The 21,339-nt window shown below is 38.9% G+C and overlaps 2 protein-coding genes across 2 annotated transcripts in view; both read right to left on the reverse strand.

The window, feature by feature from the left end:
* LOC144650371 (uncharacterized) overlaps window positions 1–5,129 on the reverse strand; it is an 8,596-nt gene extending 3,467 nt beyond the window's left edge. The window contains exon 1 of the mRNA XM_078510027.1: window positions 3,440–5,129. Within this exon, the coding sequence (XP_078366153.1) occupies window positions 3,440–4,967 (1,528 nt within the window). The 5' untranslated portion in view covers window positions 4,968–5,129. The remainder of the gene's footprint in view (window positions 1–3,439) is intronic.
* A 4,262-nt stretch (window positions 5,130–9,391) lies between these two features.
* LOC144648797 (uncharacterized) lies at window positions 9,392–12,157 on the reverse strand. The gene is made up of 2 exons (XM_078508254.1): window positions 11,955–12,157; window positions 9,392–11,424 (listed from the first exon to the last, which is right to left on the reverse strand). Exon 2 carries the CDS (start codon window positions 11,417–11,419, stop codon window positions 9,794–9,796), a length of 1,626 nt encoding a protein of 541 aa, XP_078364380.1. The 5' UTR covers window positions 11,420–11,424; window positions 11,955–12,157; the 3' UTR covers window positions 9,392–9,793.
* Window positions 12,158–21,339: the final 9,182 nt, after the last annotated feature.

A 21,339-nucleotide genomic window follows, 5' to 3' on the forward strand; every position in this document is an offset into this window, starting at 1 on the left:
CCTAAATTGATCCATTGAACGGACTGTTAGCGATATGGGACGACAAATTTGAACGCTGTTTTCTCTCTGTAGCTAATAGTTTGTGCTTTTGATTGAGCCCTGGCCGGGGTCATTGTGTTGTGTTTTTGGGCAAGACACTTTACTCTCACAGTGCCACTCATCACCCAGGATTATAAATTGGTACTGCTATCCAGGGTGGGGGATAGGAGGGGGGTAGCACTTCTTGTGGCGTCATGGTACAGAAATCAGAGTCAAGTGCCAGAACCGGTGAGCTTTGGACTGGGACAAACTACTTCTATCTCGCGTGGGAGCAAAATAGGTCCGTGTGTGACTTACAACTATCCATGGTATATTACAATTCCTGAGTTTTGATTGGTTTACTGGCCATGGTATATGAGTTCATATACCAAAGACCAAATATATGGTAGGTGTACGCATCAGCGAGAACAGCCGGTTAGCTCAAATATTGCAATTCTTTGGATCTTGTTGGATATGAGATAGTTATAGCCGCCTCGTCGGCTGGGATAATTTAAGTATCGCAGGGTGAAAGGCATGTTAAGGAAAATATCCAGGGAGCCACAGTCATTGTTGTCCTTGTCACAGTGTTAACGGAAGTCTTGTGTCTGTATATTGCAGGTTTTGATAACTCTTTGGAATCTAACACCTCTCCGGAGCTCAATCAAAAAACAAGGCTGGGAATTCACCAAAGAAATAGGCGACGAATACGGCCATGCGCCACCCACACCACGCCCTTATGAAGATATAACAATCCCAAGAGGAACACAGCCACCCCCGGCGTCTGTCAATAGAAAGGAACCTCGACCGGTGCGATACGACGAGACATCGCTTCCCGTACCTCGATACGAACCCGACCCGAGAGGCCCTCCCCCGAAGTTTTCCAATGATGGTTACGAAGCCGACGAGGATGCACAACGACGAAGAGCGGCGAACAGTGCACGAGATGAACTGGAAATGGAAGACATGAGTGGCTATCGGGAAATCGATCGACGATCGGATCTTGAGAGGACGAGCGGTGTACAAGTTTTACCGCCAGCTTACCCGGACAGCAGGCAGCCTCAAGGAGAACCAACATACGCTCAAGTAGACAAGAGTAAAAAGAAAATGTATAAATTGGAAGGAACTGGAGGGCCGACAACAGACTCATGGGTGTAAAGAAATGTAAAATAACAGTTTGTTTGACATTTCGTACGACGGCCGTGACGTGCATGATCAAAAGACCGTTGATTTTGCGATGGTTTGCAAGAACATGTGGCATCTTGTTCAAAAATGGTGGTTTCTGTATACGGCTTGACATTACAGCATTGCGACAAGAACCAAGATCCAGAGTTAAATAATTTAATAGCTTTTTTACAGACGTTTAGAATTGATAGGTTTTTAATGAATTTTCGTTCATCGATCGAACGAATGCCGTGACTAGTGCTGATACAAGGCCAGTCTTTTCAGCTGTTATGTAGGTTGTCACGACGACGCTTCGGGAGAAGCGTTGCGTGACGGCTTAAATAGCAGCTGTGAAAGACACTAATCCAAGGCGAGACGAGGAAAAACTCTGATTTGTAAAATTCAATTAGTGTACATGTTTTTATTTTAAAGTAGCTAGCTATTAACCGGATGAAAATAAATTCTCGCGTACTATTGAGCAAATGATCATCTTCTTGTTCAAAGCTTGCTGAATGTTTGGAATAGATATTTTTTTCATAAGAAAATATTAAAAAATGCAAAATAAAGTGCTTGCTGTATCATTTTACCTACATAAGAAACCTTTAATATATCGCTCACTCCCGTTTACAAGTCTTCCCCACAAAGTTGCATCAATAAGTGTTTCGTCTACACTATCGTTTTCGAATCGTTTTTGCTTTCCACGCCCAATGGCCGAGTAAAGCATGCGCACAATACTTGATGAATGGCGATTGGCAACGTCGTGCCCAGTGCGCCCTGGGGACGAGGTTGCAGTGCGCTGTGTGGAATGAAAAGGGCCCTGGGGACGAGGACTAGATCACAGTCCGGACGGGATCAGAGAGAGCGTGACCATCTTTGAAAAGCACTGTTTTCTACATCCACACTACAACACGGCGTTTTTGATGACCAAAAAGCGCTGGTTTAGTACTCTGACAACTAAAATGCATTGAACAGAATGCGTTTGAAACGAAACAGTATGCAAGGGTGAAAAGAATCCTAGTAGTGGGTTATCGGAACAGTTTCTGATCTAGACCTTGCTACTGCGGGATTGGCGCAGAATGAGCAAAAATGTTTATTTTAAATTCGTTTTCTGAATCATGTCGGCGCACTACATATTACGTGGGTTCAAGGAATTTGTGTGAAGGAGTCAAAACAATCAAGGCTGTGCTTATCCATATTTTAAAAGACGATGTTTTATTCGCTTCATACCCGATTATTAAACAAATTTTCATTGCTGAATTTAAAAGGACCAATGTCACCATATTTTAAGTCATTTTAATGATTACTTTCAAATTGAAGGAAACCTCAAAATAATAGTTGTCTAACATAGAAAAACAACAAACGAGGAATAAAAACGCAAAAATTAACAACGATGGTTTCGACTGACGAAGATTAAAACGGATTACGAACGACAAACTTGAAAACAACTGGCAAGTTTTTCCAAGATGTGTTGTCCGTGAAGAAGCTCCTTTAAAATAACTCTAAGCTCGTCTAGATCCCGGGGGGTACTCCGGCTTGTAAATGACGGGAATGAGCGAAGGATTTTTTTGGGTTGGAAAATTTGGCAAGTATTTTTTTGGGTGACTTGATATAAAAAGGGGATTTTTTGGGGTATTAAAAACGAACTAAAGTGCCTTGGCGCGGCCTTTGTGTTTATGAATAGCGTTCAATTTTTTTACGGTTTTCTTTGTGTTATATTATTGCCCCTCCTGGCAATTTAGGGGTAATTTGACAAGGGATTTTTGTGGGGGTTAATTCTGGTCCAGGGATTTTTTGGGGTCCTGAGTTTTGCCTCCATTCGATCATCCCCCGTCATTTACAGGCCGGAGTACCCCCCCCCCCCCTGGGTGCACAGTACATTGACTTTCGAAAAAATGTTTTGTAAGGTGAAAGTCCATATATTGCACCTTGTAAATATTTACACTTCGATTTTATTTAACTTCTTCAATCTACACTGTATTCTCGTTGCAAGAGGTTTTTACATAACCGTTGATCGATGAGACCTGATGTTTACAGTCAAAGTGAATGAGCGTTACCTATCTTCTGTGAAATCATTCATTTCAAGTAAACGGCATTTTACAGGGCTGATTTATGGGCTCATTAAATCGATCATGTACAATTAATAAAAGGTTTCCACTTGTCCATATAGCTAATGGAAAAACATTAACAATTGCCACTAATATATGTCTTTTCCACTGTCTTCGCCAAATAGCCATTACAGCCATATTCTGATAACGAGTCTCGATCGCCAGAGACACGCTGGTGAAAAACCACTCAATCACCAGCGGAACTGAGGTGTAAATGACAAAAGACTGCAGCAACTTTAAAAGTGAATCATTCTCTAAGAAAATCCATTGATACAAGTACAAGAAGCCATTAACAGACACTACAGCAGTTGATTCGAACAACATGCTCATGATAGCGATATCAGCCGCCAGTCTCTCACGGCGAGGAGTACGAAAACTTCCCCAAGGAGCTGATGCTCGTCTACAAATCTGGTGACAGATGTGATCAATAACAACCACGGTACTGCGTTCTATGACTTCTGCAAAGCCGTGAATTATTCCAAGAAGAGCGATGAATTCTAAACTGTAAAGATCTGCTTGCAAAACTCGAAACATGACAGCTAATGAAAAATACAACGGTGCCAATAAGACATAGGAATATCCCGGATGGGTAATGTTCCATAATCGCTGAACACAAATTCTTGAGATTGCTTTGAGAGCCACACCCACGAGAGGAGAGAAGAGGGCGATTAGAAGTTTACCTTCTTTGTCTTGTTTGATATACGCGCTGTAAATGGAATACCTGATGGCAAAGGTCATGATAACAGCAAAACAAGTTGGAATTGCCATTTTACAAATCAGAAATTCCAGTTTTTTTCTTGACCGTATAAGCAAGTGTTTTGCAGTAAAATAGAATTGCAAACAGACATTTATGAAAACGAAAATATATACGGGAACATTAGACAGGGAGTTGTATAAAGCAGGAAGTGTAAAGTAAGGTTTTCCGACGGCTTGCAGCACTCCGCGATAAAAAGCATCCAAAGCATACATAACGAAACAAACCAGAACCAGTTTTCGTTTCACTCCTTTGAGCTGATATGGTCGAAAAAGAAGCAACAGATTCAAAAGAGGGAATATGTAATAGAAAGTACAACTAATGATATCGGCAATTGTTATGACCCATTGCACTCGTGTCGAAATTAATTTGTCTAACTGATAATCACAGTTCGACACCGTTTTGTAGTTTAAGTAAGACAACATCATGAATATTGTACCTATGATGGAGGCAGTTAGAAGTGAAATTAGAGCACCAATGTACATTGATTTAAAAACTGTCTGTAGAGCGGATGGTCTAAGCCTCTTCCAAGCCATTTCTTTGTCTTCATCTTGCTGATTTTTCTGCGTTTCTTTGTTAACGTTCTCGTCTGGTGCACACGCATTTATAACTCTTACATCAAGACTGCTTCGCGCTAGATAGTTTTTGCTGGTGACTTCTCTTTCGCTGTATTCTTGATAAATCAGCTCATCAACAGGATGATAATACCATTCTCGACCCGTGCTCTGGAAAGGATCGTAGCCAAAAGACTCTGCCGTGTATTCAGGTTCTTCTGGGTTGTAATGCTCAGTCACACCTCGTGTAAAACTGAACGCAATGTGACCAAACACCTCTATCAGTGTACTGCTACTCATTTCACCTGATGTAAGTGTGAACTGCTGCAAATGAGTGAATCGAGAAAATTTACTGTAGTATAAGAAATAACGCATAAGCTTTTGCGGAAGAGGAAAAATGTAAATGAAATTTTTGCGAGATCTGAAAACATCTTCCTGTATTACTACCGCACGACAGAAATATCCTTTTTGTTTTTCTCAAATAATTGTTTGTAATAGACTTTAAATACATCCATTTTTCCTGTTTTGTAGCACACGTTTGCGAACAGAATGACATCATAAGATGGTAAGTAATCTGTGATTGAAAATGGTTTTAAAAACTCTTAATGAGCTTCTGAAAAAGGTAACATTTATGCAATCGGTGAATTATATCATCAAAAAGAAGTTTTTTTCAGCTTAATTGTAATTAAATTAAATCAGTAGTTATTATTATTGTGTTATTTTGTCAAGAACAATTCTGAAGCGTCGTACTTGCGAGACTTCTATTTTATTTATGGGCATTTCGAAACTTTTAATTATAATTAAGCAATGTGCTTTCAGCTCAACATATTATTAGTTTAGTTCACGACTCTTTCATTTTCAAACTATAGGTAGGGTAATATATTGATTTTGGAATAAGGCCATCTGAAACAAAATAAAAACACTTAATAAAGTTTAGTTAACAATGAATTATTCTACGAATTCGCGTTGAAGCCAAGTTTGGACGAAATCAGACGCTATTCCGTAAGATTGACTAGGATAATTGTTTTTTTATTCAATGTATTGTAGACAAAAAGGCTTTTTATAGGTAGACAAATTGTGGTTATGGGGCGCCTGGCAAGACTTTCGACGAATCTTGGCAAACAAACGATACCTCAGGATATCTGTTTCATACGAATGACAATTTACAATGTATTTCTGACCATATATGAGCAAAACGACACTTCGCTATAAATAAAAGCCTTCTTGTATCTTTTTTTGGTCGTTTGAACGTGTTAAGAAGCCAAATTATGTTTCAGGTCGCTATCTTCAGCCGCAATTATTTTCGGAGTGTTCCTACTTTTGCCGTTCGTTACTTTTGGTAATTTTCAGCGGTTAAAACATTTTGCTTGCCTGATTGGTCACAAAAGGTCTCGAGGATCTAACAATGCGACGAAAAGCGTTTTCAGGATACCTTTGTGAAATATTTCATGAGAAGTGCAAATTCAGTAAGCGACTACCTGTTGACAATGCCTGGTCTTCAATCTTCCTTTTACGGAAATTTGCAGAATAACCGCACCACTGAACCATGTAATCGTTACGTTAATTCGTTAATTAGAGCCGTTTTCAAAACGATAATAATAATAATAATAATAATAATTTGCTAATTTATATAGCGCATATTTTCATGTTCTGATCAATAGCGCTTTACATCTTATGAAAATAAAAATAAAGTTATAGATTATAAAAATACTTCTTAAAAAGATAAGTTTTAAGTTGAGATTTGAAACAGTCAAGTGATGTCGCTTGACGAAGCTCCACAGGTAGAACATTCCAAAGTTTCGGAGCTGCCACTGAAAATGATCTAGCTCCCAATGTTGACAGCATCTTTCCCTTGGGATGGTCCAATAAGGGCATGCCAGTAGACCTAAGATTGAAGGCCGATCTGAAGCCGTGACATTTTTAAAATTGGATAGTACCTTATTGTTACTCATTTTCGCGGGAACTTAATTTCGCAAAAATGGCTGTTTTTATGCTAGAGACGATAATGTCGTCTAGACGACTTTAACGTCTAAGACGTTAAAAGCGTCTGGTATAAAAACTGGACGCATTTAGTGGACAGCTTTTCAGAAAAAAATAATAAAAAGCCTGGGTTCGACACTCGGAGGACACTGGACACGAAGACGTTAAAGCCATCAAAGGTCATCAAACGTTAAAGGTGTCTGTCTTATTTACTGTTTTTATACTAGTTAACGACGTCCCGTTTTTATACTAGACGGCTTTAACGTCTGAGACGTTAAAGCTGTCCGATAAGAGCGTCTTTCAGACGCTCTTACAAAAAGACGTTAAAGCCATCAGACGTTAAAGGCGTCTGTCTTATTTACCGTTTTTATACTAGACGTTAATGTCGTCTCGAGACAGCTTTAACGTCTAAGACAGCTTTAACGTCTCTAGCATAAAAACGGCCAATGGAACGGGCATTTTTCGCGGGACTTATTTTCGCGGTTTTGCAAAAATACGTAATTAACATAAAAAATACAATAGAAAACGTTAAAAATACATTTTCGTCGGTCTTTAATTTCGCGATTTTCTAAAAATCGCAAAATTCGCGAAATTTAAGTCCCGCGAAAATAAGTAACAATAAGGTATTTCTATTCTATTTCGAATCTCGATTTTCACCAATGGAACAAAAAAACATTTTTGCGATCGCATAGCTATTACCTGGCGCTTAAAACTCCAAAACGAGAACTGTAAATTGGTAAAAACCAACCACTTATTCCCAACATGGTAACATCCACGACTGCTAATCACGTGTCATAAACGATAGGCATGCAATGCGTACAAAAATATAATGTCAATGTTCAGTCGCGACACGCTGATAGGATAGGCACTCTTCTTAGGGCCTGATTACATAGCGAATTTCAGCCCAGGCTCAAATTTCCATCCCGGTTTTTGATACCGGTCTGGAAATCTCAGCCCGGGCAAACGGGCTGAAAAACATCATGTAATCGCATTCAAATTTCAGCTCGGCTTGAAAAGTGAGTTACGGATGTGCAGTAATGGTTTTCATCGAAAGAAAGGGCGGCATCGATGATTTATCAGTTTTAAAAGTGTTCAACCCGGGCTGAAATTCGCCATGTAATCGAAACAAAATTCCAGCCCGGCAAACCGGGCTGAAATTCTTCATGTTATCAGGCCCTAAGATAGTCAAGACAGCGATACAGGTGTGTAGAAGAGTTATTTAACAAACTGTTTGCGGTAACATGTGCGTTAGGTTGAGCCGGGTTATCTTGATTTGGGGCAAGATATTTGACTCTCAAAGTGCCTCTTCTATTAACCGGATGAAAATAAATTCTCGCGTACTATAAAGCAAATGATCATCTTCTAGTTCAAAGCTTGCTGAATGTTTGGAATAGATATTTTTTCTTTCATAAGAAAATATTAAAAAATGCAAAATAATTGTTCAATGCTCAGTCGGTTCAGTCGCTCCCTAGGCATTACAACGACTTTAAATGTTACTGATTGTTATGTAATTAATTATTTTTATAGTAGATACAATCCAAATTAGTATATAAGCATTTAGTTGTAATTTAGAAATCTATTAGTTTATTAGTATTTTGTAATATTAAGTATAATACACGACCCCACAAGCATTGTGCTTTAAACCCTATCGTGTGTAAATAAAGGTTTTGATGATGATGATGATGATGATGATGATGATAAAATGCTTGCTGTATTATTTTTTCCGCAAAAGAAACCTTTTATATATTGGATAGACTTCTAAGCTTTATTCGTTTACTTTCGTTTACAAGTCTTCCCAGCAATGTGTCTTCCTATCAAAATCGCATCAATAAGTTCTCCGTCCACGCTATCGCTGTCGAATCTTATTTGCTTTCGAAAAGTATTGTTTTCGCGGTCCACTCTACCTCAAAGCGTTTTCAATGACCAAAATCGCCGGTTATGTGCTCTGATAACTAAAAAACATTAAACAGAATGCGTTTGAAAGGGGAGACATTAGTGTGGATGGGATATAAAAGTGGGCAGACACGAGTGGACCTGCCTCGTCCCCAGGCGCCGATCTACCGGACGGTTTAGGCGGTAAAGCGGGAAAACAGGGAGCGCAAGGGTTGATAGTTAGGTTGCATCAGACTAACAACACCAAGCGAACCGTGCACGACCAAAGAGAAGGACGCCTGGGGACGAGGCAGCGAGAGGATTCGACTAATCGCATGGACTTGTTCCAGAGACTAGTCCCTGCGACAAGTCGCTAACACACTACACACGAAGTCGCAGGGAAAAGTCCCCTGTAGAGTTTAAACGAAGGGACTAGTCGCACTGATCGCCGCTTTGCTTTTTAATTGGCTGATTTTTTTGGTTGCAGAGACTAGTCGCACAAACAGTATACACAAGGGGACAAGCAAAATTTCATGGGACTAGTCGCAGGGACCAAAATTTGGTCGTTGCGACTAGATTTTTTGTTGAAAATGGGTAGTTCAGATGAAGTGACTTGTTCCACGGGTCTTTTCGCAGGGACTAGTTTTTTTGTGTGTGCCCATGCCACTTCAAGAGCCTCCAACCTTGTCCTTAAAGTTATTGATGGGAGCAGTGTCTAATCCACCGTACCGAAAACGATGGCGGTTGTACATTTTACCACAATACCTTACGAACCTAACATAGCCAATACTGCACAAAGACAGCCACGTTTCTATGAAATTAGTCCTTGCACTTTTTTGAAGGGGAAAAGTACATCTATTACACTTTGTAAATGTTATATTTATTCTTTACTTCCTCCATCCATTGTTCTAGGAGTTGTCAAAGGTTTTTTAGTTCTATAACCGCTGACCAATGAGACCTGATGCTTACAAGCATACTAATGCTGCACACAGCGGTCGACCTTTACGTGCCTGCGCAATTCCCGCCAAAACTATTCCAAGCTCAGTCCATACGAAGACTTAAATTTTCCGAAAGCTTTCGCTTTAAAGCCAATAGTCAACGCCGTCCCTGGAAAGTTAAGGTTTATACGCGCTTGTGGATTGGAAATTTGGTAATTGATCTCCACTGTGTTTCCCAGCTTGAAATTTTCTTTCAATGTATAACAATTTCCTGCAAAAGTTTGTACACTTTCGAGTCAAATTCTACGAAAGGTTCGAGGCGCCGAAAACCGGAGGTGACGCCATTTTTGCGTTCGAGCGCTGCGAACTAAAGCAGATACGTTTTGACTTTGCTATGAAATCACTGTTCTTTCATGTAAACGGCATTTCACAGGGCTGATTTATGGGTTTATTAAAGCGGTCATGGACAATTAAAAAAAGGTTTCCGCTTGTCCATATAGCTACTGGAAAAACGTTAACAATTGCCACTAAAATATGTCTTTTCCACTGTCTTCGCCAAACAGCCATTACAGCCATATTCTGATAACGAGTCTCGATCGCCAGAGACACACTGGTGAAAAACCACTCAATCACCAGCGGAACTGAGGTGTAAATGGCAAACGACTGCAGCAACTTCAAAAGTGAATCATTTTCTAAGAAAATCCATTGATACAAGTGGATAAAGCCATTAACAGACACTACAGCAGTTGATTCGAACAACATGCTCATGATAGCGATATCAGCCGTTAGTCTCTCACGGCGAGGAGTACGAAAACTTCCCCAAGGAGTTGATGCTCGTCTACAGATCTGGTGACAGATGTGATCAATAACAACCACGGTACTGCGTTCTATGACTTCTGCAAAGCCGTGTATTATTCCAAGAAAAGCGATGGATTCTAAACTGTAAAAATCTGCTTGTAAAACTCGAAACATGACAGCTAATGAAAAATACAACGGTGCCAATAAGACATAGGAATATCCCGGATGTGTAATGTTCCATAACCGCTGAACACAGATTCTTGAGATCGCTTTGACAGCCACACCCATGAGAGGAGAGAAGAGGGCGATTAGAAGTTTACCTTCTTTGTCTTGTTTGATATACGCTGCGTAAATGAAATACCTGATGGCAAAACCCTCAATAACAGCTAAACAAGTTGGCATTGCCATTTTACAAATCAGAAATGCCAGCTTTGTTCTTGGCCGTATAAGCAAGTGTTTTGCAGAAAAGTAAAATTGCAAGCAGACATTTATGAAAACGAAAATATATACGGGAACATTAGACAGGGAGTTGTATAAAGCAGGAAGTGTAAAGTAAGGTTTTCCGACGGCTTGCAGCACTACGCGATAAAAAGCATCCAAAGCATACATAACGAAACAAACCAGAACCAGTTTTCGTTTCACTCCTTTGAGCTGATATGGTCGAAAAAGAAGTAACAGATTCAAAAGAGGGAATATGTAATAGAAAGCACAACTAATGATATCGGCAATTGTTATGACCCATTGCACTCGTGTCGAAATTAATTTGTCTAACTGATAATCACAGTTAGACACCGTTTTGTAGTTTAAGTAAGACAACATCATGAATATTGTACCTATGATGGAGGCGGTTAGAAGTGAAATCAAAGCTCCAATGTACATTGATTTAAAAACTGTCTGTAGAGCGGAAGGTCTAAGCCTCTTCCAAGCCATTCCCTGGTCTTCACTTTCCTGAATTTCGTCCGTCTCTTCGTTCTCTGGTGAAAACGCATTTATAACTCTTACATCAAGACTGCTTCGCGCTAGATAGTTTGTGCTGGTGACTTCTCTTTCACTGTATTCTTGATAAATCAGCTCATCAACAGGATGATAATACCATTCTCGACCCGTGCTCTGGAAAGGATCGTAGCCAAAAGACTCTGCCGTGTATTCAGGTTCTTCTGGGTTGTAATGCTCAGTCACACCTCGTGTAAAACTGAACGCAATGTGACCAAACACCTCTATCAGTGTACTGCTACTCATTTCACCTGATTGTGATAATAGGTTTTTTGGCCTGGGAAAGCCCTTTTAAAAACCTGAGGGAAAACTCCACTTCTGGGGAACCACGCTTGCTACGGGAAGGCCGGAATCTATTGCAGTATTTGGAATATCCAGAGACGTAACAGACAAAACTTGCTCCAACAGTAGACTTTACTTCCAAGAACATAACCGAAGAATATTTTACAAGGCACTTCTATTTATATAGTGCTAAGGAGGCTATTTTTAAAAACATTAGTAAACTTTCCTTAGAACCATTGGCTAACGTTAATCCTAGTTCTGAAACATTAATTACTTACAAAAGCGCGCAGGTGGATTACAATTTTCTACAGGTTGTAATAAAACACTTTTTTTATAGTAAGGATTACACGGACAATAAACATAAGAGCAGGTACTAGTTTGGCTAATGAGCTAAAGCGTTATCTAGCCAAAACAATATTACTACGTTGGATTTTCTATGTTTTTTAACAGCTAAGCTTGTAAACAAATAAAACTTAATCATCGTAATTTCTTTCCTAACATGATGTACGTGTGAACTGCTGCAAATGAGTGAATCGAGAAAATTTACTGTAGTATAAGAAAGAACGGATAAGCTTTTGCGGAAGAGGAAAAATGTAAATGAAATTTTTGCGAGATCTTAAAACACCTGCTTGTATTACTACCGCACGACAGAAATATCCTTTTTGTTTTTCTCAAATAATTGTTTTTACTAGACTTTAAATACATCCACTTTTCCTGTTTTGTAGCACACGTTTGTGAACAGAATGACATCATAAGATGGTAAGTAATCTGTGATTGAAAATGGTTTTAAAAAACTCTTAATGAGCTTCTGAAAAAGGTAACATTTATGCAATCGGTGAATTATATCATCAAAAAGATGTTTTTTTCAGCTTAATTGTAATTAAATTAAATCAATAGCTATTATCATTGTGTTATTTTGTGAAAAACAATTCTGAAGCGTCGTACCTGCGAGACTTCTATTTTATTTATGGGCATTTCGAAACTTTTAATTATAAATAAGCAATATGCTTTCAGCTCAACATATTATTAGTTTAGTTCACGACTCTTTCATTTTCAAGCTGTAGGTAGGGTAATATATTGCTTTTGGCATAAGGCCATCTGAAACAAAAAAAAAACACTTAATAAAGTTTAGTTAACAATGAATTATTCTACGGATTCGCGTTGAAGCGAAGTTTGGACGAAATCAGACGATATTCTGTAAGGTTGACTAGGATAATTGTTTTTATTATTCAATGCATTGTAGACAAAAAGCATTTTTATAGGTAGACAAATTGTGGTTTGGGGCGCTTGGCAAGACTTCCGACGAATCTTGGCAAACAAACGATACCTCAGGATATCTGTTTCGTACGAATGACAATTTACAATGTATTTCTGACCATATATGAGCAAAACGACACTTCGCTATAAATAAAAGCTTTCTTATATACTATATACAAGGCTAAAAAGAGTTAAAATGGTAAAATTAATATGATAAAACCAAACGTTTTCGGCTGTTTGCCATCATCAGGGTTGAAAAGACCGTCCGCACGCATGCATTTATATCTTATGTAATTCCCGTTGGGAAAAGTTTACTGACATAAGAAATGACTTGTTTGTTCAAACTGGGGCGGAATTGTTGGATCATTAGACCCTCAACGATTCTACGCTTGTGGAATGTCTGTGCTGAAGAGAGAACACGCCAGGTGAAAGAATGCGATGGGTTTTCCCGCAGGTGTTTTGCAGGTTCAGAGGTGTGAGCAGGATTTGAATGTTCTGCAATTCGCACTTCTAAGTTTCGCACAGTCTCGCCAATGTAGTCAACCCCACAAGAACAATCTCCTTTGTAAACAACTTTGGATCTGTGAGTGTTTTTGTCTTTGTTATTAAAGAGGCTTTTGATGCGCCTTGTTTGCCACAGGATTACAAAGATGAAGTTGAAATTAGTAAACTTGTTGAGTTTAGCAATAAACGTTTTACTAAGTTTTTCGTTTTTGCCGCAAAACGGGAGCTTGATGAAAACTTTCTTACGTTCTTCGAAGAGAAAATTTGGAATGATGTTGTCGTCTTGTGATGAGTCGGTTAGGAAGTTGTTGATTGTATGCGAGATAAAACGTTTCGGATAACCTGCTTTGATGAAAGAAGTTTCTAAAGTTTTAATGTCCTTCTCAAAATCGGTGGATATTCGTTTGGCTCTATGGAGTGCGCCAGTGATGCAATTCCTTTTCCACTTGGTAGGGACCTCAGATTTCCAATGTGTTGGTAATTTCCCCGGTTTCTTAAAGACGCTGCAATTGAACTTGTTGGTGTAACTAAAGGCAGTATCAAGAAAGTGGTCGGGGTTTTCTTCGACAGTGAAAACAATTTAGGGTGGTAGCGATTTAGGCGTTCAAGTAGAGCATCAGGCTCGCCCTTTTTCTTCTTAGAGAAACAATCATCAACATATCGATCATAGAATGGTGGGTTGAAAGGTCGGACTACATCAGCTTCTAGTTTGGCCATGAAAATGTTAGCAAGAACTGGAGATAGTGGGTTGCCCATGCCGCATCCATCGATTTGTTTATAAAGCTTGTCGTTAAAACTGAAAACTGTATTCTTGGTGACATTACAGAGAAGACGTCTAAAGAGTAACTTTGAGCTGAGTTGTGGTAGCTTGTTGTTGGTGTAGATTTCATAAATGATGTGGTCGATAGTTTCATCGAGCGGAACTTCAGTGAAGAGAGAGGACACATCATATGATACCAAGACTTCGTCATCATCAACAGTTCTATTAGTTAGACGCTCAGCGAAATCGGTGGTAGTTTTGATGCTGTATTCATTCTCAGTGAGAGGGAGTAAGTAAGAGGCTAGAAATTTAGCTGTTTCGTAAAAAAATGTTCCACAAGTGCTGACAATCGGTCGAAGTTTCAGATTGTCCTTCGTAATTTGCTCAGGGTTCTGGAATTTATGGGTTTTGGCAGTCCCATAAAGGAAAGCAGGCTGGTTTGATGTCGGCTTGATCTTATCCGAGGGCAGAGATGACTTGAAGTTTCGGGTCAGAAAATTTTGAAAAGATTTAAGGTCTTTTAGTGTGTTGTCGTCAGTCTCAACGTATTTTCCGTTAGTTATGCCTTCTTCGATCATAGTTTCAAGTTTGTTGACGTAATCAGCGCGTTGCATAATGACGACTGATGAATCTTTATCGCCAGATTCATCAGTCGGTCTGAAGTTCCGCTCGATGAAACTATCGACCACATCATTTATGAAATCTACACCAACAACAAGCTACAACAACTCAGCTCAAAGTTACTCTTTAGACGTCTTCTCTGTAATGTCACCAAGAATACAGTTTTCAGTTTTAACGACAAGCTTTATAAACAAATCGATGGATGCGGCATGGGCAACCCACTATCTCCAGTCCTTGCTAACATTTTCATGGCCAAACTAGAAGCTGATGTAGTCCGACCTTTCAACCCACCATTCTATGATCGATATGTTGATGATTGTTTCTCTAAGAAGAAAAAGGGCGAGCCTGATGCTCTACTTGAACGCCTAAATCGCTACCACCCTAACATTGTTTTCACTGTCGAAGAAAACCCCGACCACTTTCTTGATACTGCCTTTAGTTACACCAACAAGTTCAATTGCAGCGTCTTTAAGAAACCGGGGAAATTACCAACACATTGGAAATCTGAGGTCCCTACCAAGTGGAAAAGGAATTGCATCACTGGCGCACTCCATAGAGCCAAACGAATCTCCACCGATTTTGAGAAGGACATTAAAACTTTAGAAACTTCTTTCATCAAAGCAGGTTATCCGAAACGTTTTATCTCGCATACAATCAACAACTTCCTAACCGACTCATCACGAGACGACAACATCATTCCAAATTTTCTCTTCGAAGAACGTAAGAAAGTTTTCATCAAGCTCCCGTTTTGCGGCAAAAACGAAAAACTTAGTAAAACGTTTATTGCTAAACTCAACAAGTTTACTAATTTCAACTTCATCTTTGTAATCCTGTGGCAAACAAGGCGCATCAAAAGCCTCTTTAATAACAAAGACAAAAACACTCACAGATCCAAAGTTGTTTACAAAGCAGATTGTTCTTGTGGGGTTGACTACATTGGCGAGACTGTGCGAAACTTAGAAGTGCGAATTGCAGAACATTCAAATCCTGCTCACACCTCTGAACCTGCAAAACACCTGCGGGAAAACCCATCGCATTCTTTCACCTGGCGTGTTCTCTCTTCAGCACAGACATTCCACAAGCGTAGAATCGTTGAGGGTCTAATGATCCAACAATTCCGCCCCAGTTTGAACAAACAAGTCATTTCTTATGTCAGTAAACTTTTCCCAACGGGAATTACATAAGATATAAATGCATGCGTGCGGACGGTCTTTTCAACCCTGATGATGGCAAACAGCCGAAAACGCTTGGTTTTATCATATTAATTTTACCATTTTAACTCTTTTTAGCCTTGTATATAGTATATATTTTATAAAGCGAACATTATGGACAAAAGCTTTCTTGTATCTTTTTTTTGGTCGTTTGAACGTGTTAAGAAGCCAAATTATGTTTCAGGTCCCTATTTTCAGCCGCAATTATTTTCGGAGTGTTCCTACTTTTGGGGTTCGTTACTTTTGGTAATTTTCAGCAGTTAAAACATTTTGCTTGCTTGATTGGTCACATAAAGTCTCGAGGATCTAACAAAATGCGACGAAAAGCGTTTTCACGATATCTTTGTGAAAGATTTCATGAGAAGTACAAATACAGTGAGCGACTACCTGTTGACAATGTCTGGTCTCGTATGTTCCTTTTACGAAAATTTGCCGTATAACAGCGTCAACCTTGTAATCGCTACATTAATTTGAGACGCTTTGTCTATCAACTTTATTGGTCTCAAAATTTTTTACAATAAAAGAAAAGGACCAAAAAGGAATTGCGCGAACGGTAAAATAGTTACCCATGCGAGGCGCAACCCTAAAAACTAAAAAGAATGGCCGTGACCTGATTTTCAAAATGGATAGTATTTCTATTCCATCTGGAACGTATCTCGATTTTCGCCATGGTGAACCTTATTAAGCGCTAGTCAATCGAACAGAAAACATTGTTGCGATCGCATAGCTATAACCTGTCGCCTAAAACTCCAAAACGAGGACTGTAAATTGGTAAAAATCAACCATTTATACATGACAACCACAACTGCTTATCACGGGAAATTAACGATAGGCATGCAATGCGTACAAAAATTTAATGTCAATGTTCAGTCGCGACACTTTGCTAGGATAGCTACTCTTCTAAGATAGTTAAGACATCGAATCAGGTGTGTGGCGAGTTAATAAACAAACTGTAAACCAGGGTTATAGTGTTATTACAATAACCCTAACCAGGGTTATTGTGTTGTGGTTTTGGGCAAGATACTTGACTCCCATATCATAGTACTTCTTTCCAGCGGGTTTATCGATGATGACTGGCGAATTGTTGTCCTCCTTGTTACAGCGTTAACGAAACTTTAATTTTGGTATATTTTAGGATTTAAAGGATCCTAGTCAGCCACGCCTCTATTATTGTTTATATTCGGGGAACTGTGGGGACACTCGTTTCAAATTACATGTGACGCGCGTACAAAGTCATTACAGACCGCGACGAAATTTGACAACGCGCGAAAGTTTTCACTCGAACAACTTTAAAAGATCTGCCAGAATGTAAGGAATAAACATCGAAGATGGTGACAGCATAATAGATATCGAAGAATCCTGTTCTCCGGGACCATCTTGAAGTACAGATATTTATGGTTCGTCCATTGTCAGACGCGCAGGGCAAAATGTGAGCGGAGAAGCGATCGCTTCAATATTTGCCTTTTCGGCGGACTCCGTTCGAGTGCTAAGGAATGAAATAATGTTCTCTAAGCTTACTATTCAAAATCTTTTTTTATGTTATAGTGTATTCGTGTTCCTTTTTCCTTTGTAAGATTTGTTCCTGCAAGATTAAGTGGAGTCGTAAGAGAACGGCTTGATCTGCTGGTTGTCCTTCTCGAAATACCACGCTTGAGTGCTCCAGCATATGCAAATGTGGAACTAAAATTCGGCTTGCAGGAATAAAACAAGTGTCGTATTTTTTGCAAACTGGCTATAACTAAGCCCTTTGATGCCAAGGCTATCTCTCTTTGTTTGTTCGGTGGTTTCGGTCTACCACGCAATGGAACGCGAGATGACATCGGGCATCCTACTTACAAACGAATATTTTAACGGTTAATTAAAAGAAACCAATAAAATAAACGCTCGATTAAGATGTGAATATACTGCATACGCGGGGATGCGCTTGGATTGTCCGCCACAATTGAAAACACTCGAATTTAGATGGCATTTAAAATGGCGGATTAGGCTGTTGATACGCGCAAAGCATCATGGTTGACTAGGATCCTTTAATAACTCTATGGAATCTGACACCTTTTCGTAACTCACTTTAAGAAACAAGGCTGGGAATTTAACAAAGAAATAGGCGACGAATACGGCCATGCGCCACCCACACCACGCCCTTATGAAGATAGAACAATCCCGAGAGGAACACAACCACCCTCGGCGTCTTCGGCCGGTAGGAAGGAACCTCGACCGGTGCGAGCAATTTTTTTTACGCCCACTTCAAGATGGCCGCCACTTACGGTCGTCGACTGTTAACTAGTACCGGTAAGCCTGCTATGCACTCCGGTTAGCCTACTATGCACTCTGGTTAGCCTACTATTCACTTCGGTTAGCCTACTATGCACTTCGGTTAGCCTACTATGCACTTTGGTTAGCCTGTTTACCGTTAGCTATCGATATTTGTAAGGGAAACACGATATATAGTCAAAATTTACAAATTCTGGGAGCCGGCTCCCGGTGGCGTAGCGGTATCACACTCGCTCTTCAGGCAGACGACCCGAGCTCGATTCCACCCCGGGGGCACATTATGTCGAACATTTTCCTTTTTCCTCTTTCATAAAATTCGAAAAAAAAAACTAAGTGTGATATGACGAGATATTGCTTACCGAACTTCACTGCATACTTCGGGAGAAGCGTTGCGTAACGGCTTAAATAACAGCTGCGAAAGAGATTTATCCAAGGCGTGATGAGTAAAATTCAATTAGCGTAAATAGCTTTAACTTTAAAGTAGCTAGCTTTTAAGGAGGCTCGATGTATTTTTTTAGCCGAAGGGTAATTGTTTTGAAAATTAAAATTACCTAGGAAGCCAATGTTCGATTTTTGCCAAAATACACCATGATGATCAAATATGACCAAATTTTAATTTTTTATCCGTCACTTAGTCACAATGGTTACCATAGCAACGATTGACGTTTTCTTTTGTTCTCAAACAAGCTTGATTTTCTCGAAATCTAGATTGACTCTTGGTGTTTATTTTTTAATATGTTAAAGGTTAGTAGATTGACTAACTGTTGACAAAATTTTAGAAATATCTGTAAGAGCGTTTTCAAGTAAATCAAGAATGAAATTTTCAGAAAAGCATCGTTTTAATATAAATAGGCGCTTTAAAATTGTTTCGTATTATTTGAGCACAGTAACTCTCAGGCCATCCCAATAAAATGTTTCGTTTCCCATCGCCCCGTCCTTTGTGATGATGGGTCGGTCGGTCGGGCAAAAAAAAAAAAAAAAAAAAAAAAAAAACCACTTGGGTTCCAGAGAAGGCCGGGCTGCTAAGTAAAAAAGCCTGATTACAAAGTCAACTCGAAAACGTGGTCTTTTCGTTCGTTATTCCTTATCAAATGTCTAAACAGTCTTTAAATAACGTAGTATCGATGTTTATTAAAGACAAAGACATCATATACCAATCGTTGTTAATAAAACAAGATAGTATGCTTGTAAATTGAAGTACTTGCTTCTTTAACTAGTGAATCTGGAATTTTTTTTTTTTTACTTTTCGAAAAAAATGGGTCGGTCGGGCGATGGGAAACGAAACATTTTATTGGGATGGCCTCACTGAAATATAAATACTTACACCATCAAAGACCATTAACTAAAAGCGAAAGACTTTTTGCTTTAATTTGTTAAAATATATCGACTGCCGATTGTAAGAAATTATAAGAAACTACCAAAAACTTCATTCTTGATTTACTCTAAAACGCTCTTACAGATTTTCCTAAAATTTTGTGTACAGGTAGTCAATCTACTATATTGAACATATCAAAAAATGAATACCAAGAGTCAATCTAGATTTCGAGAAAATCAAGCTTGTTTGAGAACAAAAGGAAACGTCAATGGTTGCTATGGTAACCTTTGTGACAAAGTGACAGGTAAAATATTAAAATTTGGTCATATTTGATCATTATGGTGTATTTGTGCAAAAATCGAACTTTGGCTTCCTAGATAATTTTAATTTTCAAAACAACCATCCTTCGGCTTAAAAACTACATCGAGCCTCCTTAACCGTATGAAAATTAATTCTCGCGTACTAGAGAGCAAATGATTATCTTCTAGTTTTATTTTTTTGCTGAATGTTTGGAATGGATATTTTTTCTTTCATAAGAAAATATTACAAATGCAAAATAAAGTGCCTGCTGTATTATTTTACCTGCATAAGAAACCTTTTCAACTAGATAAAGTTTTAAACTTTATTCGCTCACTCCCGTTTACAAGTCTTCCCCACAATCTATCTTCGTATTAAAATAGGGAACATTTCGATATACAATTAAGTATAAAAATAAGCGAAAATAAGCCACGACGTTTCGAGCTCATCTTGAGTTCATTATCAAGTAGATAATTATCACCTCTATTTGCATTTAAACTTAACTCGACCGTTATTTTACTCTTATCTACTTGATAAGGCCATCCCAATAAAATGTTTCGTTTCCCATCGCCCGACCGACCCATTTTTTTCGAAAAGTAAAAAAAAAAAAAAAAAAAGGCCAGATTCACTAGTCAAACAAGCAAGTACTTCAATTTACAAGCACACGATCTTGTTTTATTAACAACGATTGGTATATGATGTCTTTGTCTTAAATAAACATCGATACTACGTTATTTAAAGACTGTTTAGACATTTGATAAGGAATAACGAACGAAAAGACCACGTTTTCGAGTTGACTTTTTAATCAGGCTTTCTTACTTAGCAGCCCGGCCTTCTCTGGAACCCAAGTGTTTCTTTTTTTTTTTTTTTTTTTTTTTTTTTGCCCGACCGACCGACCCATCAACACAAAAGACGGGGCGATGGGAAACGAAACATTTTATTGGGATGGCCTAATGAACTCAAGATGAGTTCGAAACGTCGTGGCTTATTTTCGCTTATTTTTATACTTAATCGTATTAAAATAGCATCAATAAGTTTTCCGTCCACGTTACCGTTTTCTTATCCTGTTTTTGCTTTCCACACCGAATACGCCCAATGTCCGAATGGAGCATGCGCATAATACTTGATGAATGGCGGTTGGCAAGAGAGGACCATGGTAACCTCTTCACCAGGTTTCTTTTCTCGTTTAAAGCGTGAAAGGAGAAGAACCCTGGGGACGAGATTGGGATTGAGGGAGACTGGATCAGAGATCACGTAAACATCTTTGAAAAGCATTCTTTTCTCCATCCACTGTACGTCACAGTGTTTTCCAGCGTTTATAGATAAAAAAACGCATCAAACCGAATGCGTTTGAAACAAAACAGTGTGCACGGGAGAAAGAACCTTGGCAGTGGGTGATGGGAGCAGTTTCTGCTCTAGAACGAGGCTTTGCAGGATTGACCAAGTTTGAGCAAAAATGTTTCCTTTAAATCCGTCTTCTGGGTCATTTCGGCGCACTGCAAATTACGTAAGTACAAGAAATGTGATATTTTTTGTGTTCAAATTAAATTCTATTGAAAACAATCAAGGCTGTGCTTATTGGAATTTAAGCGAAAGTATTTTTATTCGATACATAAACTTACAGAGTATCAACTTATTAAAATCATTT

This window comes from Oculina patagonica, chromosome 4 (genome assembly GCF_052425735.1).
Source record: "Oculina patagonica isolate OP01 chromosome 4, crgOcupat, whole genome shotgun sequence".
Classification (NCBI taxonomy): Eukaryota; Metazoa; Cnidaria; class Anthozoa; order Scleractinia; family Oculinidae; genus Oculina; species Oculina patagonica.